The sequence below is a fragment of the Meles meles genome, chromosome 11, assembly GCF_922984935.1.
Source record: "Meles meles chromosome 11, mMelMel3.1 paternal haplotype, whole genome shotgun sequence".
In the NCBI taxonomy this organism is placed as follows: Eukaryota; Metazoa; Chordata; class Mammalia; order Carnivora; family Mustelidae; genus Meles; species Meles meles.
The window spans coordinates 5999105-6022022 of record NC_060076.1 but is presented as its reverse complement, the minus strand read 5'-3'; the positions used below and the strand labels follow the sequence as shown (position 1 = coordinate 6022022).

At 50.5% G+C, this 22918-nt stretch overlaps 2 protein-coding genes across 6 annotated transcripts in view; one reads left to right on the top strand and one right to left on the bottom strand.

The window, feature by feature from the left end:
- Positions 1 to 583: 583 nt before the first annotated feature.
- Positions 584 to 7185, bottom strand: C11H9orf78 (chromosome 11 C9orf78 homolog). The gene is made up of 9 exons (XM_046023987.1): positions 7047 to 7185; positions 6649 to 6708; positions 5605 to 5656; positions 5391 to 5461; positions 4382 to 4459; positions 3958 to 4155; positions 2814 to 2950; positions 2620 to 2718; positions 584 to 1270 (listed from the first exon to the last, which is right to left on the bottom strand). Exons 1-9 carry the CDS (start codon positions 7127 to 7129, stop codon positions 1179 to 1181), a joined length of 870 nt encoding a protein of 289 aa, XP_045879943.1. The 5' UTR covers positions 7130 to 7185; the 3' UTR covers positions 584 to 1178.
- Positions 7186 to 7343: 158 nt separating this feature from the next.
- Positions 7344 to 22918, top strand: part of USP20 (ubiquitin specific peptidase 20) — a 42042-nt gene continuing 26467 nt past the window's right edge. For 3 of the 5 annotated variants that reach the window (XM_046022259.1, XM_046022257.1, XM_046022254.1), the window contains exons 1-3: positions 7344 to 7424; positions 20721 to 20831; positions 22006 to 22102. In XM_046022259.1, coding sequence (XP_045878215.1) covers positions 22022 to 22102 — 81 coding nt within the window. In that variant the 5' untranslated portion in view covers positions 7344 to 7424; positions 20721 to 20831; positions 22006 to 22021. Of the gene's footprint in view, positions 7548 to 13424; positions 13446 to 20720; positions 20832 to 22005; positions 22103 to 22918 lie in introns of those variants that run through there. The other 2 variants (XM_046022255.1, XM_046022256.1) reach the window with 2 other exon arrangements.

Below are 22918 nucleotides of genomic sequence, written 5' to 3'. Positions count from 1 at the left end.
TTCACCACCTGGATGAGGCAGTGTTCTCCAATTTTGCCACAGAACGTTACTTGCCCTCACTTACCCATTCATTCATGGTTTTGAGGACTGCTCGTGTGTTGGGTTATGGACTAGACCCTGGGGATTAGAGGGAAAAAAAACAAAAAAACCCCAAGACATCCATGATTCCTGCCTTCACTGATCATGCATTCTAATGGCGGAAGGAATAAAAAAATAAAAACCATCTCCATTTTAGAGGAGAAAACAGGCTCGGAGGGAAAGAGATTTGTACCACGGTATAGTAGGCGGTATAGTAGGCGGTGAGCAGAGCTCAGCTCTGACTCCAAAGCCAAAGTTCTCTAACCACAACACCCACTCTAAAAATCAGCCCAGAGGTCAACCAACCTGCTCATCCTTTCTCGTCTTGACCTGTGTTAAGTGCCTCAGGAAAATGACAGCCCACCGGTTGGAGCCTGTCCACATCTCTTAAACTCAATGAGAAAAATCTCTCAGTAACCGGGTTCTGCATTTGAGCTGCCCACGCCCCAGGCTCCCAACACATGACCTAGTGTTGGTAGAAGGAGACACAGTACAAACAGGAAGGTTGGATTCGTTCGTATTTAATACTTAACTGCTGAAAATGATACAAATTTTCTTTCTTATTGAAAAGAAATAGGTAACTTTGTAAAAGTCAGAAAATACCAGTGTCCCTTTGATCCCATCCTAGGTTTTTCTGCTGTCGGCTGGATCCAGCATAAACAGTGAAGGATGCATTTCTGAACTCCAGGTATTGGAAAGTAGAAGACACGACTACATATATAATAATGAACAGCACAATCTAAAGGGTTTTATCTCACTCTGAACACAGCCGTTTCCTCCTGACCCGGGGCCAATATTAAGAGAAAGTCAACATATTTACAAACGAGACTTAATAATGCTCACAAGAATAGAGTTTGCCCACAAATAGGGAAACTACACATTGTTTTGTTTGAAAAGGTTATAAATGTGGTGCCTGAAAAATCCAGCAGGTAGGCAGCAGGACTAAGAGAGTCTGTTTTGGGAACAGACCACTAGCAAATAAGCAAACTTCTGTCCAGGAAGCCTTTTTGTCGGGAGGGGGGTGTGTGTGGTGGGGGCGTGGGTAATGGAAGGGATGGCGCTATTTACATCCGATTGGGCACTTCTCCCTTTCGTTGCCCTTAGTACCGTCTGTTCATCTTCTTGAACTTCTCATAGTGATAGTCGTCGGTGGCCTTCTCATTAGCGGGCCGCTTGCGGTTAGGAGGGGATCCTGCGAAGGAAAAGAGGAAAAGCCATTGGCCATGCTGGAAACTGCTGAGAGGTTCTACCTAGGCTGGGACCACGCCGGGTCTCACTCCCCACAGGAGCCCCAGGTGCCACCACCGCGAACAGGAACATAGTAGGGCCCCAGTGAATACTTGTCACTGAGTGAATGAAAATAAACAGAGGTTGGAGTCAGGTGACCGTACGGTGGCCTAGGCTGACACAGCAACAGACGAAGTGACCAGTCAGAGGGGGTTTTCCACGGCACTGAGGGTGTGACTGCGCGAAGCCCAGTGCCGGATACTTTTCAGATACAACTTCTCTTCCCCGCTCACCGCAATTCTAACAGGGGCCTGTTGCCATCACTGTCCAGAGAGCTTAGGTGACTTCCTCACTGCTGCTCGGGAAGGGAAGGGACGCTGAGATTGAAACCCGAGTCTGGTGACTCCAAAGTCCTTGCTTACCATGTGTGAATGACACAAAGCTCTGGGAACTGAAGACTGTGCAACTGGGACGTTACAGAAAATAATTTCTCAAGAGGGAGGGAAGGGAGAACAGTCTGGATTTTTCAGAAGCCTCAGCAACTCCTGCATGTTACCAGGATCATCCCGTTGTTGATAAAAAAGGAGACCCCCCCCCCCCCCCAGTGCTGGCGAGCATGAGGGAAAGGGGCGCAGGTGGATGCTGCCAGCAGGGCCACAAATCGCCACACGCCTAGAGGAGTGTTTGGCGACTTTATGGCATGGAACGAAGGACATGATACAGGCAAAACAGCCTTTAAATTGGGAAAAATAAGAAAGAACCTAAGTGTCCAACCAGAGGGAGCCGCAGTAAATCCACACAATAGAACTGAGGGGCCACTGGATGGACAATTATGTATTTACTGTCACGGAGAGACACGCAGGGCACGCTACCGAGTAAAACACTGTGAGATCCTATTAAATATGTATCCACTGTACGTTTCTATATCCGTATTTTTTTTTTTTAAGTCTGGAAGGTTATCCATAAAAACATCAACAGCGTTCATCTTTGGCTAATGTTGTGAGTAACGTTCAATGTATTTTGATGATTGAAGTCAATAATTTTTGATAACTGAAATTTCTAAGTTTCTATTATAATTTGATAGCCCAGTGAATCTTCAGAGGGACCCCAAATGGTTGGTTTTATGATGGTCCCCACTGACAGCGGAGTAAATGGAGGCTTGGAAAAGGGAAGGCAATGGCCACGGTCTGGAGCATGGAGTAGAACCCAGCTGCCTTGGCCCCGAAGCCCACGTTCCACCCCTGCAGAGGCCACCCTGCCTCCACGGGCCCTGATGACCGCTCCAGGCAGCCCTGGGGCCCCTGCTGTACTCACGCTCAGGCTCTGGCTTCTCCGTGTCACCCACTCTCAAGGGTCGGGCTTTGGGCTCTTCTTTGTTTCTCCGTATGGGGGCATTGAGCTCCTCGTGATAAACTGGATCAAAAAGAGCCCAGGGGACACTTGAGACAAAATACGGGAGCCAGGGAACCTCCCCAGTGGGGCAGGGCTACTTCCCCAGAAAAGCTTACATCGGTTGTGCTGCACGTAATTCACGGCCATGTTCGTGGGCACGAAAGATGTCTCGCTGTCTTTCTTCTTGTTCTGCTGCTCTGCCAGCAGACGGGCCTTGGCATCCTCCGTGGAAATGATGTTTTTTATTTTAGCACTGTGGGGAGAAAGGGGCCGTGCTGCGTATTAGACCTTCTCACCTCTGGTCCTCAGACAAAATTCACAGCCAGGCTGGAAGCCACCACCGTGTAAGGAGATCCGCTCTTGGAGCACAGTGCTCTACAGCGGACCTACCACTCTCCTACACATGTGTCCTTCCAGCTGTCGGAGACGCAGGACGTACTGTCCTCTTCCGATCAAGAGCAAACCGAGCCTCAGAGAAGAAAAAAGAATTGTCTAGGGCTCAGACCTAGTAAGACCGGAAAAGAGGTGAGAACCCAGAAGTCTCCCCACTTCCTTCTACACCCAAAGAGGATTCTGATCATCGCATTTCTTCCGTGACGATCCCGTGTTAGAACAGATGTTTTGCAAAAAATAAAAAGGAGGATCATGGGGTGGGTATACCTTTAACATTGCTCCTGCTAGAAGAAAAGAGAGGAAGATAAGGGTCTGATTAGAACAGCTAAAGGGCTGTGAACAGAGATTAAATAAAAACAAACACCTGTATACAAATATCGAGTCATTATGTTGTGTATCTGAAACCAGTATGTTACATGTTAAACATATCTCAATAAACAAAACATCTCAGGGCGCCTGGTGGCTCAGTGGGTTAAGCCTCTGCCTTTGGCTCGGGTCGTGATCTCAGGGTCCTGAGCTCAAGCCCCACATCGGGTTCTCTGCTTGGCAGGGAGCCTACACCCCCCCCCCCTTCATACCTCTCTGCCTACTTGTGATTTCTCTCTCTGTGTCAAATAAATAAATAAAATTAACAAGAAAAAATCTCACTTTTACGTTCAGGAGACTTTCCCTTAAGTCTAACAACACTGACCAAATCCTTCAGGCACTATGGGCACAAACAAGTATCTCAGCCTGCCAGAGAAAATACAGTTATTATTTGTGGCTTTCCAAGGAGACAGGCAAGAAACAGTCCCCTTCACTGAAAACCAGAGCGCTCTTTGGGGGGCTGGGGCAGGAGAGGGACCAGACCCGGGGTCTGAAACATACTCGATGCCAAGGTCCACCTCAGGGATGCCACTGAGCATCTGGTTGGAAAGCATCTCTTCGGTCTTCTTTGCTGAGGAAACACGGATGTTTTCTGGAAGTTCGTAAAGACAGTCCTCTGCATTCTTTGGCTTGACTTTCTGCTCCTCGTGTTCCACAATCCCCTTCCTCTTCTTTAGCTCTGTCTCAATGTACTTCATCCTGAAATGAGACAGTCATGGACCTCAGGGAGAGGCCGGAGACTCACAAAACTTGTCGTGAAAATTAGTCGTTCCTGGGGCACCTGGGTGGCTTAGTCGGATCAAGCCCTGCATCGGGCTCCCCACTGCCTTTGGATAATTCTAGAAATGTCATCTAAAACTAAACATCTTATGCTCTGTCTGGTTGCAGCCAACTCCGAATCACTAATACCCAGACTGATACCTACATGTCAGCATCCTCGTCCCTTCGGTTGGTTTCTGCAGAAAATGATGTTCCCAGGTGGAGGTCTTCCTCCTCACTGATCCTAAAGGGAGAAGCAAGGAAGCAGAGTCTTAAGGTTACAACTCAGTGAGGCTGCGATCAACACTACCCAAATAAAACACATGCAGACAGCACGTTCTGCTTATGGTTGGGAAACAAATATACATGTGACATGCAAATAGAAGAAATAGAAGCAAGCAAACTTGTCCTCTGGAGAGTAGATACTTTTATTTCTTGCTTTTCTATTATTTTTACAAGTGCATTTTTGTGTTTTTAAGAAAGAAAACCATTAAAAAAAAATGAAAAACAAAACTTCCACATGGGTTTGAAACACACTCAACAATTCAGCTTTACAAAAGGAGAATATCCACAGCACACTAAACGAACTTTTCAAGTGTTTTTGCTTTGGGGGCGCTTGGGTGACTCAGTCGGTTGAACATCTCTTTTTTTCTTTTTTTAAGATTTATTTGAGAGAGAGCGAGCAGTGGGAGGGGCAAAGGGAGAGGCAGACTCCCTGCTGAGCAAGGAGCCTAATGTGGGACTGGATCCCAGGACCCTGGGATTACTGCCTGAGCTGAAGGCAGCCGCTTCACTGATGTAGCTACCCAGGCATGGTGAGCATCTGACTCTTGATTCCAGCTCAGGTCATGACCTCAGGGTTGTGGGTTCCAGCCCCACACTGGGCTCCATGCTTGGCAGGGAATCTGCTTGAGATCCTCTCTCTCCCTCTCCCTCTGCCCTTCCCCCAGCGCGTGCGTGGGCGTACATTTTCTCTCTCAAATAAAGAAATAAAATTAAAAAAAAAAAAGAGTTTTGCTTTCACTTGGTTTTAAGCTACCTACTTTTTATGAAGCATGAAGGATACTTCAGGATGTCCCACTAAAGCTGCTGCTACAGGTCCCCGCTATCTGGGGCCACACAGACCCAGGCAGGGGCTACAGGTCAGTGTGTGTCTCCGTGAGGTCTCCACTTACTTATCTTTGCCTCGTTCCTTCAGTTTCTTCATGTCCACCATACCGCCTGTCTTCATCTGAAAGGGATCATCCTGCAGAAAGTAGGATGAGCAGAAAACACAGCTGAGAGGAAGCATCTGTGTAATCGGGAATGGACTTTCTTTTGTTTCAACACAGTCACCCCTTGGAGAGCAGCGACGGCTCCCCATTACCCAGGGCAGCCCCCACAACTCACCACTAGGGTGGTCTCTTCTTGTACCTTTTCTCCCACCAGCAGGGCCACAGCACTGAGCAAAAACAAAAAGGAAGAGTGACAGAAAGGAAGAGTGAGTGAGTGAGAGATAGAGAAAGAAATTGCATAACTGAGATATGAGGAAATACACTTAGAAAGTTTGTATGTTGCAACATGACATCAAAAGCAAGATCTGAGGAGTGGGCCCCAAAGACAATCGGAAAAGCCTACAAGCGTAAAAGAGCTCAGCAAGCACTTCAGATGCTGGGCCGGGTGGGGTGCAGTGAGGTTGTACACTCTCCTTCAAGGCCACTGACATTATCTAGGCCTGGCCATCTCATTAAGATTTTGCCTTTGGGGAACACAAAGCTGAAGACAAATGTAGAAAAAAGTACCTACTGCACTCCTGTTTGGTGAACATTTACAAATGACCTACTGTCCCCTACAAATGACCCCTAAGTAGGGGATTCGTTGACAAACTACGGCACCTGTACGTGGTGGGCTAATATGCAGCCACTGAAAAGGATTTTGGAAAAATAAACCACAGAGTTAATGCCCGAAATATGAAAATGAGTTGAAAAACGGCACAGAAGAAAAGTACTCACAACCTTTACAAGAGAGAGGAAGAAAACAGATCAGCCAGAACATGAAGTGTTAACACTGGTTCCCTGTGGATGGGAGAATTATGGGTGCTGCTTATTTTCTTGATTACACTTTTCTAAATTTTCCAAACTCTTACCAACCAACGGGCATTTCACAATCGGGGGCAATAAAAAGAGGAGTTAATAACTCGTTTCTGCTCCTCTGGCGTAAAACTCAAGACCACACAGCTCAGACCATCTCCTGGTTAAACGTCTTTAAACAACGGTGGAATAAATAAAAAATAAAATAAGATAAAGTGGGGTGGACTCCTTTGAGGGCAGTGGGAGGTGTACAGAGTGTTAAGAGAAGGAGCTACGCCTGAGTGTTGTGATGGCGACCGAGGCGGGGGCGTGTCTCTGTCATCTCCACCTCCTCCTCCTCCCGGTCGCCCCGCGCGATACCCACCTCACCCCGTTGGGCCTCTTCCTCAAGTTCTGCACCTCGCGGGTCTCCTCTAGTTTTAATCTGAAAAAAGGCAACGCACAGACTGAGAGACCCTCCACGGAGCTCAGACTCAAAAGGCAGCTCCTACTGGCACCCGTGCCCAGACGCTAAGCCGCCAGCACAACGGTCCGGAAGGCGACCCTGCGCTTAGACCCACTGGGTGTCAGATCCACCGTGCATCGTGGGGACACCTCTCCCGACTGCGCGGCCTTAAGACGGCGGCGTCATCCCCTAGGAGCCTCAGTGTTTGTCTGCAGAGACGGACAACAATCTCGGTTCACAAAGAGGAGCCTGGCCGGTGGTAAGTCCCACAGCCGGCTCTCTCTTCCTGCCCCTTGGAAGTCCCACCCCAAACGCACCGAACCTCCTCTGAGTCCTGCTCATCTTCCTCCGACTCTGAGTCTGCCCGGCGCCGGCGGAAACTCTTGCCGGTGACCGGCATGGTCCCACCCGCCCGGCTGTCCCGCCGCCGAGCCCCTGTACCGTGGCCGGGGTTGCTTCCGGCGCGCAGCAGTGAGGTCAGAGCGCACCCCGCCCGGCCCCGCCCCCAGCTCGCCTGGCCCCGCCCCCGGCCGGCACTGCCCGCCTGGCCCCGCCCTATCCGTGGCGTCCCCTTCTCCTGATTGGGCTTCCGGGGGGGAGGAGGCGGGGCGCGGCCAGCGGGCCCCACGGCCCTGCGCTGTGCAGCTGTGGGTGCGCTTGACTGACAAGCGGCGGCGGCGCGGTTGCGACGGCAGGTGAGTTCCGGGCCGCCGCCGGCTGCTGCGGGGGGCCGGGCCTCTCCGAGCAGGGGCTACCCCAGCCTGGCTCCCGGCCGGCTGGGGCCTGGCTCTGCCAGGTGCGCAGAACGCCGCTGCCAGGTGAGCGGAGCCCGGGACCCCCGGCCGCCGCCGCCCTCTCCCCTCCTCCGGCCGGCGCCCAGGGGTGTCCTCTGGGGCCCTGATGCCCCACTTGGAGCCCTTGGGGGGGCTCGCTGCTTCTCCGGCACAGGGACCGCCATCTCTTATTTCTGCGGGGCCTGACCCAGCGTTGAAAGCACGAGTGTGGCGTCTCGGGGCGCTGACTTATTCCCCCAGGGTCTGGGCCCTGCCGTGCATTTTTGTCTTCAGGGATAAGAGATGACCACTTCCTAGCAGTGGTGAATTAACGTGCTGGCGCCGGCTGCCCGCTAACGATGGCCTCCAGCCACGTCGTCCCCGCGTCCGATGTTTTGGACCCGCCCCGGAGGGTTTGCGGGGAGAGGGCCCCTGCTCGTGTGCTTGCCGGCCGCCTCCCCGGACCTTCGGGGGCCTTGTTTTCGTCCTTTGTCACGAGGACTGTCGCTCTGCCTTCCGCCCTTTCCACCCCGAGGATGCTGTGAGGATTAAGTTTATGTGAAAACAAACAGGCAGCAACGAACGCTTAGGAAAGAACTAAATGTATCAATGATGGTTTACAGGACTTTTAGGAACCTCTTACATAGTTTTCCTTTTCTCTGTATAGTCGGGTCCTTTTCTTTGAAAGCACAGCCTCTCATTAAGCGCTACTATGTGGCAGGCACTGGGCTAAGCATTATCTCCTTGAACTCCCACCGCAAGCCTATGAATTAGATCGAGTTATCGTTCATTCCGCAAATGAGGAGACTTTGGTTCACAGAGGCCATAGGTGCCTAAGGTTAAACAGCTGGAAGGCGGGGCAGGGGTCCTGGCAGGCCCGCCTCTGCTACAGGTTGTGCAGGATACCTCGACAGGAGAAGCTCAGTAAATGTTTGCTGCAGCTGCGGGTATTACAGCCCATTGGCTGGGGGGAGGGGCCGACGGAGACTGTGTTGATTTCCTCTTCTGGAAGACCATGCAGACGCAGGGCAGCACTTTCTGGAATACCTTCCCTTTCTCTGGAACAGTCCCTCTGGAGATGACTGTTCTCTCCCTTGGACTGAGACAAATGAACTCAGGACTTCTTGGAACAGCTTTTTGGCTTTGGTCAAAAGCCATATATTCAGATCTCCAAGTCTTGCCTTCTGCAGTCTGGTTCAGCCAACCCCAGACGCACCTGGGAATCCCTGGACACCCTGTCCCTGCTGGCTGAAGGGGAGGCTCCCCGGGAATTGCTGTAGGAACCCAAGGGGTCTGTGTCTGCAGACGTCACCCTTCCAGAGGTGACTCTGATTTTGCCCACCCAGCAACCCTCCCACTAGGAGGTACTGGACAGCACCAGGGAGAAGGCCAGAAGGCCAAGGACATTTCTGGACCCTTCTCCTCCGCCATCCCAGGGAAGAGCATCTGGTACAAATGAGCTGGGGGCCAGAGTGCCCAGTGCTCCTCACCCCTTGGGTTATGGCTGGTCTCACTGAGACCTGTTTAGCCAAAACAGTATTGGCAAAGTAGCGGCTGTGAATGTGGCAGTGGGTGGCCGGGCTAAGGGGCTGCAGACTTTCTAAGTCTTGCTGGGCCTTTTTGAGGGGGGAAGGTTGGATGAAACTGCTTCTCAGAGGGAGCCGCCAGGAAGTGTGGGTTCTCTTCAATTGAGAGACGTGTCATGCTGTAGTTGGAGAGTTTGGTTGTTTAAGGAAATGTACGCATTTGGCTTGAATTTGGGTTGGTTTGCGAGCTGCTTCCTGGAGCCTGGCTTGTTTCAGGTTCAGTGAATGCTAATGTCTAAGTAGACTTGGGATGCAGCAAAGCAATTGCAGTTTGCAGCCTGGCTTAGTAAGTGTTCAGTAAAAGTTTGTTGGACTAATTTTTACTCAGATATTCACTGAGCTTTTACTATATGAGGCAGGCACTGTTCTGGGCGCTTGAAGTATGCCAGGGAGCAAAAGAGATGAAAGATCCTTGATCTAGTGGACTTTCTTTCTTTCTTTTTTTTTAAATTTAATTAATTTATTTATTTGAGAGAAAGAGAGAGAGAGAATGAGAGCATGAGTGGCGGGGTTGGAGGGAGCAGAGGGAGAGGGACAAGCAGACTCCATGCTGAGCGTGGGGCTCGATCCCACCACCCTGAGGTCATAACCTGAGCTGAAATCCAGAGTCGCGAGCTCAACGAACTGAGCCACCCAGGTGCCCCTGTTTCAGGTTCTAATAACATTAAGTATGTAAAGTATATTAGAAAGTGATGAGTGGTATGGAAATACAGCGAGGCAAGAGAATCATGAATGGGAGAGGGGATGGAGTTGCAAATTTAAATTGGTGTATTTTCATTTGGGGTTAGGTCGGTAACATTATAAGGCAGTGGACAGAGTTACAGGTCCTGACCCTCAGTTCAAGCCCTCATTCTGCCACCTAACCTGGTGACTCTGGGTGGGAACCTTCCCTTCTCGGAGTCTCTTTCCCACCGGGTTCCCATTCTGTCATTTACTGTCTATGTGACCTTTGGTGTGAACCTGTCTGACCCTCTCCTGCTTTGCGGTTTTAGGGGTCTTAGTCTGAGTTTCCGCTTATACTATGCACTCCAGGGTTTGTGGCTTCTCAGTGACTGGGGCCAGTCACCGCTTGCAGCCTGCTAACCCCCAATGACCGCCAGCCTGGGGTGGCCCCAAACCCGTGCCCTCTCCAATTAACTGACTCTTCCAGAGCCTGCAACAAATTGCAGTGCCAGGGTTCGGGGTGTTACTGTAGACTTCAGGAGCTTAAGCTGAGCAGAAAAATGCTCTGAAGCATGACTCAGAAGTGGCTCTTGTGAAGGAGGCCAGAGGGAGCTGCCCTCCGAACGTGGGTGTTTGGCTTGGAGGAGTAGAGATGATCCCCACTCCAGGCTGGCTGAGGCTGCTGGGAAGACTGGCGCTGGCAGTTCAGAGCACTTTCTGGGTGGGCAGAGCCAAGTTCAGATTCTGGATCAGGGGCTCAGTAGCTGTGTGACCTCTAGCCAGTTACTCTACCTCTCTGAGTCTTAGCCTCTCCTCCTTTAGTGACGGAGGTGGAGATGGGTTTAGCTCCCAGTTGTTGCCGGCCCTCCAGGAGGGTGGTAAGGATTCAGTGAGGTCGGTTAGAACTGGAGATGTGGGAGAATGGAGGTGTGGGGCAAGCAAGACGTGTCAAGGCAGGAGGAAGCTAAGGGTTCTGCTTGGGAGTCAGGAGGTTGTCGGATTCTTGGGGAATTAAGCCGGGGTTGACCGGCGGGATGTATTTGGGCTTTAGGGGAAGTGGGAGTTGCTTGGAAGTAGGACGGAGAGAAGAGGGCAGGAGGGAGGGCAAGGGATCGTGCTCTGAGAGCCAGAGGATTATGGAGGGGAGTGGGCAGGTGTGTGGGGTGTGGGATGGCTGGTGTAATAAGGATCACAGCAGGTCTCTGTGTTGGCGGGGGCTTGGCAGCATCCCATCTCCCATCCTAAGGAACTGGCCTCCTTGCTGGGAGAGGTAGGTGGCCAGAACTGCCAGGAAAATGATGAGTAATGGGCATCCTAGGCCTGGTCTGAGCAGCTGATGCTAGGCCCAGAGGGGCTGCCTGCCTGGGGGTACTTTCCCCCTTCCTTGCCGCAGGTCCTAGTGCCTGCCCTCCCGCAGGCTGAGCCCTCTCAGAAGCCTCACCCGGGGCCTGCAGTGGGTGGGCTCTGGGCCAGACCTGCCAGGGCCTCCCTCCCCCAGCTTTCTCTGCCCCAGGAGAGGAGGCTGGCCTGGCCCATCGGGAGGGGGAGATGACTTGCTGACTCCCAGCAGCACAGCTGCTCCCAGAGGGCCTGTTCCCAGGAGCCAGCTTCCTCGGCAGCATGGGTTTCTTGCCGTTTCAGTCTTTATTAAGTGCCTGCTGTGTGCACTCCAGCTGTTTGCACAGAGGCAAGGGTGGGAAGCGCCGTGAAGGCAGATGCAGCCTGGCTCCTTCCTCGCTGTGTCGTCTCCTCGCTGTGTGGTCTTGGGGAAACGGCTTCCTGTGTGGACCTCCGTTCTTCCTCCCTGAGATGAGAAACAGCTTTCCTGACGTGAAGCGTGTAGGAGAAGCCCGGAGCATATCACCTGGTCAGAGTCAGCGCTGTCCTGGGCCCCGGAGCCCCGGCTGAGAAGCTGATGGAGGGCACCCTTGGGCGTATGACTCACATTCCTACCCGTTTCGGTCCCCTGATCTATAAAACATGGCCAGTAACACAAATTATAGCCCAGAACGTTTCTGAGCGTCCTTGCTTTGCCCAGAAATGCAGACTCTGAGCCATCCTGGATGTCCACGTGATCAGAATGCTAAATCCTCCTTATGCATCGTCTCCCTGCACCCTCTCGTAATACTAGCCTTCTTTGTCCCCATTTCACGGATGCGGAAACTGAGGGGCAACTGATTTATCTAAAGACACTCAGCTTGCGAGGGACCAGCAAGGAGCTGAACACAGGGCTCACTGTTTCGGTTCCTTCCGGAATTAGGGTCAGGCCCAGGGCTAATATATGTGAAGCAGTTGACCCGGGTTAAGAGCAGGAAAAGACGGCTGCCACTAGTAATGGTCGCATCCCTGGTGGCTCCGTATAGCTACCCTGGGGTTGAAATGCAGGCCTCTGTGCCCCATGAGGGCAGGCCCCAAACCTGGCTTGTGTTCCATTACCCCAAGTCAGGCCAGTTGGGTACCAAGATAAAACAAAGTGAAAGCTTGTAGGCAGCGGATAAGCAGAGTGCCAATCTCGTAGACCAGGCACTTCTGACGTCTCAGGTCCTGTGAGCAGAAGAGTAAACACCCAAAGTTTACAGTGCTCCCGCTCAACTTTGCCCCTCCTACAAACTGATGTTTTCAAACATCAGCTTTGGGAAAAAAGTGTCAGTAAACCTCAAACTTTCTATGTTGGGCATGCTTATACACTGCTGGTAGGCAGATACATTTATGTTGTGGATCTAGAGGGAAATCGGTCACTGTATCCAGAGCCTCGAGCACATACATTTTGACCTAGTAATTTTTCCTGGGTCAAAGATGTAGTCAAAGATTTATATTTCAGAATATTTCTCACTGCCTTATTGATAATGGCCACACACACACATAAACAACCTCAGCGTCTGAGAGTAGGAAAGTGGCGAAGTAAGGTGTAGCTGAAAGATTTTTTTTTTTAAAGATTTTATTTATTTATTTGACAGACAGAGATCACAAGTAGGCAGAGAGGCAGGCAGAGAGAGGAGGAAGCAGGCTCCCTGCTGAGCAGAGAGCCCGATGCGGGACTCGATCCCAGGACCGAGACCTGAGCCGAAGGCAGAGGCTTTAACCCACTGAGCCACCCAGGCGCCCCAAAGTAAGGTGTGGCTTAAATCGTATGTGGAGATTAACCATTAGACATGAAGTTGTTGCAAAGAAGTTTAGTGACAGGAGAAATGTACATGCTATAAATAGAAAAACCTTGTATGCAGACTCTATCTGTTATAGTCGAGCTTCATTTTGTAAATTAGACCTTCCTACACGGGAGCAGGACTTAACTAACACAGTAACCGTCTTCTTCCCCCGCCCCAAAGATCATCACACGTGATCATTATGCCATTTTGGGCTTGTCCGTGTTCTGCAGCTTCTATAGACGTGTGTATTAATTGTATTGAAACCAGACAAAAAGCCTTTTTCTATTTACAGGGTTGGCGGAAGGAGATGAAAATTTTAACCCAACACGGAAGTTAGTGAGACGAAGGCAAAAGCCTTAAGAGCAGATCTTCAAGGGAGTGAGGCACGTGCCGAAAGGTCAGCCATCCAAGCCACTCGGCCGCAGAGGCACTTCTTCTCCTGGAGCTTCTGGGACCACTCCCATGCTGCCCCCTCTCTAATAGGGACCTCAGGTGTCCGGTTCACACCCCGAGGGTCTGAGATCCCCCAGGGGTGGAGGTCGTGTTCGGTCAGTGTACTCTCAGGGATCTGGGGAAAAGCAGGGGCCCAGGAGAGACACCTTAAGTACCAAAGAGGCCAGATATATTTTATTTTGGAAACTTTAAAGATAATACCCCTAACCTATCAGGACGTGTATTACAAAAGCAACACCAGTTCATTGTTGAAATGCAAGCAAGCAACGGAGGGAACACAAATCACTTGATCCCATCCTCCCAGGAATGATGATAACATCGTTGTTGGAGGCGCAGAGCCAGATTAGTTTACCAAAAGGGAATTTTCCTGTGATAGTGTTTTATAGCTTTGTGTACTTTTTTTTTAAAAGATTTTATTAATTTATTTGACAGAGATCACAAGTAGGCAGAGAAGCAGGCAGAGAGAGAGGAGGAAGCAGGCTCCCTCCTGAGCAGAGAGCCCGATGCGGGGCTCGATCCCAGGACCCCAAGATCATGACCTGAGCCAAAGGCAGAGGCTTTAACCCACTGAGCCACCAGGCACCCTACAGCTTTGTGTACTGGAAGTCACTGTTGCAGGTGCCATTCTGGGTATTTGGGATAGAGCAGTGAACAAAACAGAACGGGGCTTACATTCTTGAGAGGGAACAGACATTAGCCAAAAAACCAGGTAAATGACCAACACGATTCCAGACCATGCCAAGTGTGGCCCAGGATGGACAGAGGGCCTTCCCTCGGAGAGAGGATGGTGGGGTGGGGTTGGTCTGCACTCGGCAGGGTGACCGAAAGATGCCTTTCCCGGTCAGGGGACAGTGACGTGGGGAGAGGACAGCGACAGTGGATGGCATGGTAGGGCCCAAGGGGGACCAGTATCTTTCTTCATTATAGATTTCAATTCTTCATCATTCTCTGCCCCGCCCTCCACTTTGTTTGTTTATTTAAGGTAGGAGCCACACCCCTCATAGAGCCCAACAGGGGACTTGAACCTCAAGACTAAGACCTGAGCTGAGATCAGGAGTCGGATGGTTAGCCAACTGAGCCGCCTAGGTGCCCCCTACTCCCATTTCTTTTTCCTTTTCTTTTTTTTTACTAACATATAATGTATTATTTGCCCCAGGAGTACAGGTCTGTGAATCATCAGTCTTACACATTCATAGCATTCCCCATAGCACATACCTTCCCCAATATCCATAACCCAGCCACCCTGTCCCCCGCCCCACCAACCCTCAGTTTGTTGTTTCCTGGATTAAGAGTTTCTTATGGTTTGTCTCCCTCCTGATCCCATCTTGTTCGTTTTTTCCCTCCCTCCCCTCCCTTCTCTCATTCCTCATATCACAGAGATCATATAATTGTCTTTCTCTGATTGACCTGTTTCTCTCAGCCCCCTACCCCCACTTTAAAATTTCTTTTTAACGGTGTCATCCTCTCTTTGTCTCTGCAACTTCTGAAATTTTTATTTATTTTTGAAAATCTTGAAATTTCGGGGCGCCTGGGTGGCTCAGTGGATTAAGCCGCTGCCTTCGGCTCAGGTCATGATCTCAGGGTCCTGGGATCAAGCCCCGCATCGGGCTCTCTGCTCTGCAGGGAGCCTGCTTCCTCCTCTCTCTCTGCCTGCCTCTCTGCCTACTTGTGATCTCTCTCTCTGTCAAATAAATAAATTAAAAAAAAAAGAAAAGAAAATCTTGAAATTTCATTAAAATACATATAAAACGAAGCACCTTAATCATCTTCAGTGTGGGGTTCAGGGGCACTGAGCACATTTACACTGTTGTGCAGTCATCATCCCCCCCCATCTCCAGAACTTTCCCTTCTTCCCAAACTGAAACTTTGTCCCCATTAACAAATGACTCCTCCCTCTCCCTGGGAACCACCACTCTACTTTCTGTCTCTATGGATTTGATTACGGCAGGTAACTATCCCAGGTAGCTCATAGAAGTAAAAACATACATTTATCTACTTATTTATTATCTGCTTTGTGTCTGGCTTATTTTTTCCTAGTGTCATGTCCTCCGGGCTCATCTTTGTTGTAGCATAAGTCAGAATTTTCTTCCTTTTTAAGGCTGAATAATATTCTGTTGTACAGATAGAGCACATTTTGTCTATCCGTACATCTTTTGATGGACCTTTGGGTTGCTTCCTCCTTTGGTTCTTGTGACTAGTGCTGCTGTGAACACGGGTGTAGGAATATCTATTCAAGTCCCTGCTTTCAATGCTTTGGGGTGTATGGTTTATTGTGGGGGGCACCTGGATGGCTCAGTTGAGTGTCCAGCTCTCGGTCTCAGCTCAGGTCTTGATCTCAGGGTTGTGCGTTCAAGCCCCACGTTGGGTGTAGAGATTACTGAAAAATAAAATAAAATCTTTTGGGGCACCTGGCTGGCTCTGTTGGTAGAATATGTGGGTCTTAAATTCAGGGTCTTGAGTTCAAGCTCCACGTTGGGCATGGAGTCTACTTAAAAATAAGATAGAATCTTTAAAATAATAAAGGACTTTTAGTTAACTCTATTGAGCTATAATTTACACACAATAAAATGCATGCACTTTACGGAAGTAGTTCCTGAAATTTGACAGGTACAGAGCTGTGGCTAAATCCCATCTCAGTCAAGATCTAGAACATTACACCACAGACTGTTCCCTCTTGGCTTCTTAACAGTGTAGCCTCAGCTTCCGCCCCAGGCAACCACTGACCCAATTTCTAACACCTTCAGTTAGTTTTGTCTGTTTCAAAGAGAATCCTAGAGTATGGACTCTTTTGTATCTGACTTCTTTGCTCAATTTAATGTGTCTGGAATTGACCCACATTGCTGTGCATATCCTGGGTTCTCTTTGATGTTGAGTAGTGTCCCGTTATACGAATATAATGTCAGTTAGCTTCAGTCTCCTGTGGTTGGATACTGGGAAGTCTTTGCAATTTGGGGCTGTTCCGTCTAAAGCTACTACGAATGTTTGCGTACAAGTCTTGGTGTGGAGGTGTGTTTTCATGTCTCCTGGGCAAATATCCAACAGTGGAATCACAGGGTCATGTGATAAGTGTAAGCTTGACTTTGTAGGAAGTTCCCTGGCTCTTTTCCAGCTTTTGATACTATTTTACAGTCCTGTGAACACTGGCAGATTCCTTCACATCCTCAGCAACACCTGGTGTTGAGGATTTTATTATTTCTGGATGTTCTCGGTGCTGTGAGGTGTTCTCTGCAGAGGACACTGAGCACGCTTTCGTGTGCCTGCTGGCCGTTTTTACCTGGGGAAGTACCTGCTCGGTCCTTCACCTGTTTCACAAAACTGGGCAGTTTCCTCTTCTGTGGGTTGTAAGAGTTCTTCATATATCGTGGATGTTTGTTAGATACACATATGGTGAACATTTTCTCCCACAGACTGCAGCTTGCTTTTTCATTCCCCTAACAGCATCTTTTGAAAAGAAAAGTATTTAATTTTGAAAAAAGTTCAGTTTTTCCATGTTTCCTCGTATAACGAACACCTTCCATGTCCTAAGACCTTTGCAGATGCCAGAGTGGCAGAGCTTCTCCCCTAGGATTTCCCCTAGAAGTTCTAGAGTTTTAATGTTTGCTGCTGTTAAGTCTCAGATCAGGAGAACTGGCCGCCGGGGCCGTGTCGGGGCTGCTAGGGGAGGGGAGAGGGAAGTGGGGTGGCGCGTGTCCGCCCCCACTGGGGGAGACATGTCTGCGGCAGCACGTGGTGGCTCCACAGATGGCCTCGAAGGCTGTGCAGGCTTTGCAAAGCTCCCAAACCACGTGTACAGAAAATCGGTGGGGAGGGGGCTTGAACTCACACTATGGCAGTAGGTGAATCTGGATTGGGAGCATGGATGTTAATCAAGTCCTGTGCCTCACAGATTTGTCATCTCCAGAACATCCAGGTGCTTCCCCCACAATAAACAAGACTGTGTAGCCAGAACAGTTCTGAGTTTGAATCAAACAAGGTGGTGTTGGGGCACCTGGGTGGCTCAGTCTTAGTTAAGCATCTGATTTCGACTCAGGTCATGATCCTGGGGTTGTGGGATTGACCCCCATAGCAGGTGACCCCCTCAGTGGGGACTTGTCCGTCTCCCTCTCATCCTCCCCCCACTCATTCTCTCTTTCACTCACTGAAATACATTAAAAAAAATCTTTAAAAAAATGAAACATGAATTTCTGGGAACAGAAGATGAAGAGAGAAAACTTGTTAAAAACACAAAGGACTACTTACCTCTCGCTGTGGCAGGCAGTAATCGCAGAACGGATTGAGGGCAGAAGAGTCGCGGGCAGGCAGGGGTGCTGCCGGGGTTGAGAACGGTGGACTTTGGGGTTTTACCATCCTAAGAAGTGTGTTGCTAGGAACACATGTGCGGGTCTTGGAGGATGTCACTGATCACCTAGGTGCTGAGATGTGCGGCAGCAGGACGGAGCCGCCAGGAGCCAGGGCGACTGCCCAGAGCCCTCCGGTGCACATGGAAGGAAGGAGCGCGTGGCTCAGCTGGAGGAGCTGTAGGTGCAGCAGGTGGTTGGTGTGAAGGCCAGAGAAAAAGGCGGAAAACCGAAGGGCTCTGAAGCTGAGCTCTGGCGGTGCCACAAGCAAATGAAGAACTAGCGGGAAAAGAATTGGGGGAAGATGTCGGCGGTTCGAAAATGGAAAGCAAATGGAGCATCTCAAGGATGTATTTCAGAGTAACCTGACTCTGCCAGAACCTTGGAGAAGAACAGGAAGAAAGGGAAGATCTTTTAAACCCTCTGTTGACCACCAATTACATAAAGTCTGTGATCCATTTCTAAATAAGTTTTGTGTATGGTGTGAGGTAGGGGTTAAAGGTTATTTTTTTCCCCATATACAGAGCCTCTGTTGAAAGGACTGTCTTTTGCCCATTGAATTATACTTTAAAAAAAAAAGATTTTTATTTATTTGAGAGAGAGGGAGAGAATGAGTGGGGGGACAGAGAGAAGAAGAAGCAGATGCCTCTGCTGAGCATGGGGTCCAGGGCGGGGCTCAATCCCAGGACCCCGAGATCACAGGCCCAAGCTGAGGGCAGATGCTTAACCAACTGAGCCACCCAGGCACCCCTATCAGTACCTTTTTTGAAATCATTCAACCACATATGTGTGGGTCTGACTCCAGACTCTTGCTTCTGTTCCCTGGAGCCACGTGTCTGTGTTTGAGCCAATACTACCCTGACTTGATTACTGAACCTTTATAGAGAGTCTTCAGTCAGATGATATAAGTCTACAGATTTTGTGCTTTTGCCAAATTGTTTGGGCTCCTTTAGGTCTTTTTTTCTGTATACATTTTAGAATTAGCTTGACAATTTCTGCAAGAAAGCTTGCTTGGATTTTCAATGAGATTGCATCGAATCTGTAGACCAATTTGGGGCAGAATGGATATCTTTTTTTTTTTTTTAAGATTATTTATTTCTTTATTTGACAGAGAGAGAGATCACAGGTAGGCAGAGAGGTAGGCAGACAGAGAGGGGGAAGCAGGCTCCCCGCCGAGCAGGGAGGCCAATGTGGGGCTCGATCCCAGGACCCTGAGACCATGACCTGAGCAGAATGCAGAGGCTTAACCCATTGAGCCACCCAGGCGCCCCAGAATGGATATCTTAATATTGAGTACGCCAATCCATGAACATGGTTTATCTCTTCTATATATTTAGATCTAATCTAATTTCGTGGATAGGAAGATTCAATATATACATTTTTAGTGGCTGCAGTGTACAACAGAGTCTGGTTGTGTCATTATTTGTCCAATGGCTATTGCTGTTTCCTTAGGTTCCCCCCATTATAAACAGCACATACCTTTGTCATTCTGTCTTTGCACGTACTCTGATTACTTACCCAGAAAAAATCTGGAGCTCTGTTAACCTTCTGGACTCTTCTTTTCTATCTGCCTCATTTAAACTGGTGATTTGTGTGCAGTGAGGTGGGGAATGTCAGTGGTCTGGGCCTGTTTTGGTGAGGCCCCAGCAGCGCACTGATTTAGACAAGGAGGGAGCAAAACTCTGGCAGCAGGCCTAGGTTATTTTGTCGAGTCCTGGAGCTAAGAATTTTTTCTGAAAAAGAGTTTTAGTACACTGTAAGAAAAAAAAAAAGAAAATAATACAAAGAATATGTGATCAAGCTTGACACGGCCCACAAAGCCTAAGTCATTTACTGCCTAGTACTTTATAGACAAGGTTCGCCAAGCCCTGAGTCAGAGCTTGGCTCTGTACCAGTCTGATCAAGGACCCACCCATGACTGACTAGCTGAGGGTTGACCTTGGCTCAGTCCTGGAGGTACTAAGCTCCAGCTCTGTGTCTTCTGTAAAACAGGGGCAGTGAGTTACATGGTGGGTTGTTAGCCACAGGACTCTTTTCTTTTTTCTTTCCCCTATCTCAAGTTGGAGGAACTTAAGTAGTCTGATCGCACGTGTGCATCTGGACGGGCCCATTGCCCTCGTCCTCGTCCTGGGCACCACTGTGGTATCAGGCGTCAGGCTCATAAGCCGGCTCTGCCGTCCAGCTGGAGAGACGGGCCCCACACCAAAGACACTTCCTCCCTGCTCTCCCCAGTGTCCTCACCATATTGTAGCTTGTCAGCCCGGTGCACTTGACCTTGGTGGAAATGAAAAAAAAAAACAAAAAAAAACCAACCAAACAAACAACAAAAAAACCTAAAAATCTGTCTTTGAGTGAAGAGGCTTGGAATTTAGAACCTTGAGCTTGTCATTGTCATGTGACCATTTTAAACGTTAGCTTCTAACTGCCTCTCCCTCTTCAAACTGCCGGCATCTGGGAGACTGTGGCCTGGCAGGGCAAGGGGGGCAGTGGCGACACGTGGATGGACTTAGTTGTGCCTCTCGCCTGGGGTTGCTCAAGACTTGGGGGTTGGGGGTTCTGAGCAGCACAGGATCCTCGGGAGGCACCAAGGATGATCTGAGGGTCCCAGGGGCACGTGTGGAAGGGGCTGAGCCTTACGTCTGGAGGGTTAATGGGCAGTGGCAGCCAGAGGGAGCCTTAGTCGGGGAGGCCCGTGGCCCTCTCTTACAGACCCTTGAATGTCTCTGCTGTCGGGAATCACAGAGGTGATGCCCAGCAGTGGCTAGTGAAAGGTCCAACACCCCCAAGGAGGGGCGGGGCCTATTTGCCAGCTCCGCGCAAGCCTTCTCGAGCTACCCCGGGACTGGTGTTTTTACTGTCCCTGTGAATGGACTGAGGAGCCTGTCCAGCCCGTGGATGCCTCAAATGTTCAAAACTTCACTTGCCCCCTCCTCCCAGAGGAATTTGGGCCTATTTTCAGCCTCTGGTCACTGCAAAGAGTGATTTTGAAATAACCGAGCTGCATGAAGTCCGCTGGTTTGTTCTCCGCTCCAGGTTCCCTGCTGGAGGCCCACGCTCACCCCAGCAGGCGCGGCCCACCACTGTTGGCTGTCCACGGAGAATGCGGATGTCAGCTGCTTCCTGGGGGTGGCGCTCTACACAGAGGTAGGCCCGCAGCCTCCCTGCCTGGGGGAGGGGGGTGGGCCTGAAACCCGGACCCAGGAGGGAAGTCTTTCAGGTGAAATAAGGGAATTGTGGTTATGTCTTTTTTTCTTTTTTCAAGTCCTTATCTTCTAGAAGAACATGCTCAGATGAAATGATGTGGTATGTGGGCTCTGCTGCTAAAAGGAAGAGGGTGGTTGGGCTGAAGCAGGGTTGGCCACACGTGGCCGAGGGTGAAGCTAGGAGATGGTCCGTGGGAGTGAGCCACGCAGTCCTGTCTGCTTCTGCGTGTGTTTGCACTTTCCCAAGGTGGAAAGAGAACGACCACAGGCGGGGCCTCGTGGGTCTGACCAGCTTGGGCATCAGCCTTGGCTCTTGCACTCCTTTCTGTGAGACCCAAGAGGAGGAGGAACCTCTATTTCCTGATCTATAAAATGGGCTTAATCACAGCTGCCTGGGAGATAGATGGCTGGGGCAGTTTGCAGTGAAGTAACGCCTGGAGACCACTTCGTGTGTTACCTGGAACCTTAGCAGCCGCCGGATCAGCAGCTGTGGCTGGGAGCCTGGGTTCATCCAGCCCTGGCCGGGGCCTTCCAGGAGAGCTGGGGGTCCGCCTCCCTCGGCAGGACACGCAGCCTCTGCCGTGGGTCCAACCACCTGGGCTCCACGTCATCTCTGGTGGGTTTGGACTTTTTTGGAGCTAGACTCAACAGTCAGATTCCTGGGTACGATTTCTGCTAAAATTTTGGGTGGCGGAGGCAAATTCAGGTATTTCTTTTTTGACATTTTCTTTGGCAATAATTGTAACTCACAGGACGTTGCCACAAATGTCACGCAGCTTCCCCGAGCGGCACCACATCTTTGGCATGTCTGCAGGACGGTGGCCCAGCCGGTGAAGCCGACGGCGGCACACCCCACGGGGCTCACTCACGATTTTCCAGTTGTACACGGGCCCGTTTGTGAGTCCTGGTGCAACCCACTGGGGTCGATATGACCGTCATGCCCAGTTCTCAGAGAAGGCCAGTGAGGCTCAGAGCAGTTAAGTAGCTTCCCCGAGTCACCAGCGGATTTGTGGCAGAGGCAGGGCCCGAGATCAAAGTTGTGCACTGAGCCAGTAGCCCATGCTTCCCTCCCGCAGCGGCTGCTGTTAACCCAGTCTCCCTGTGTTTTCTCGTAGGTGAGCCCAGGCCAGAATGGGGGACTCCAGGGACCTTTGCCCTCACCTTGACTCCATAGGGGAGGTGACCAAGGAGGACTTGGTGTTCAAATCTAAGGTAAGGCATCAGACCTTCCAGGGCTGGCAGCCACTCCCAGGGGCCCTGCGTTCCTGAGATGCAGATGTTTCGGACGGCAGTGGAAGAACCGGCTTCCCGACAGTCTCTGCTTAGGCTTTTGTGTAAATGGAAGGGCTGCTGTCTGTTCGGAGGCCTTCTGGGGGGGGGGGGCATCCTAATGGCCATTAATTAGTACTTAGCTCACTCCATCTGGGAGCCGCTAATGCTCTGCGCATTAGAGGCTGGCGCAGGTGCCCAGAGCCTTTCCAGGGTAGGGCGTGGATCATGCTTTGAGAGCCCACGGAGATTTTGACACATGTGACCCGAGGAGGGCCCTGGGGAGGGCCACAGTGAGAGATGGCGGGCCTCTCTGAGTGGGGAGGATGTGTCTTTGTCTGGGGAAATGTTTTGAATCGGTGCAATACTTTCCTGTGGTTCAAAACCAAACAGTATGAAAATACCAACCTCAAGAAGTCCCCCTCCCACCCCCTGTGCTCACCCTCCCCTTCCCCCCTTTCGGGCACCACTTACAGGAGTTTTTTCTGGACCTTTTCAAGCGTTTCTTGTGCAAATATGCTTATTTTCATTTTCCGCTGCGTTCCCCAAAAGGTAGCATTACCGCAGACGCTGCTGTAACTTGCTCTGTTCACCAGACAGCGCATCCCAGAGCTCTTTCAGCCCTGGCACCCAGACAGTTTTCTCGCTCTTGGCCCTGGCCTTGCCTGGCGACTCGCTGTATGGACTGCAGGACTCAGCGTCTGTGGGTGGCGGCGCGGCTCTTCGATGTGGCGAATGCGGTGCTGGGATGAGTGGCCC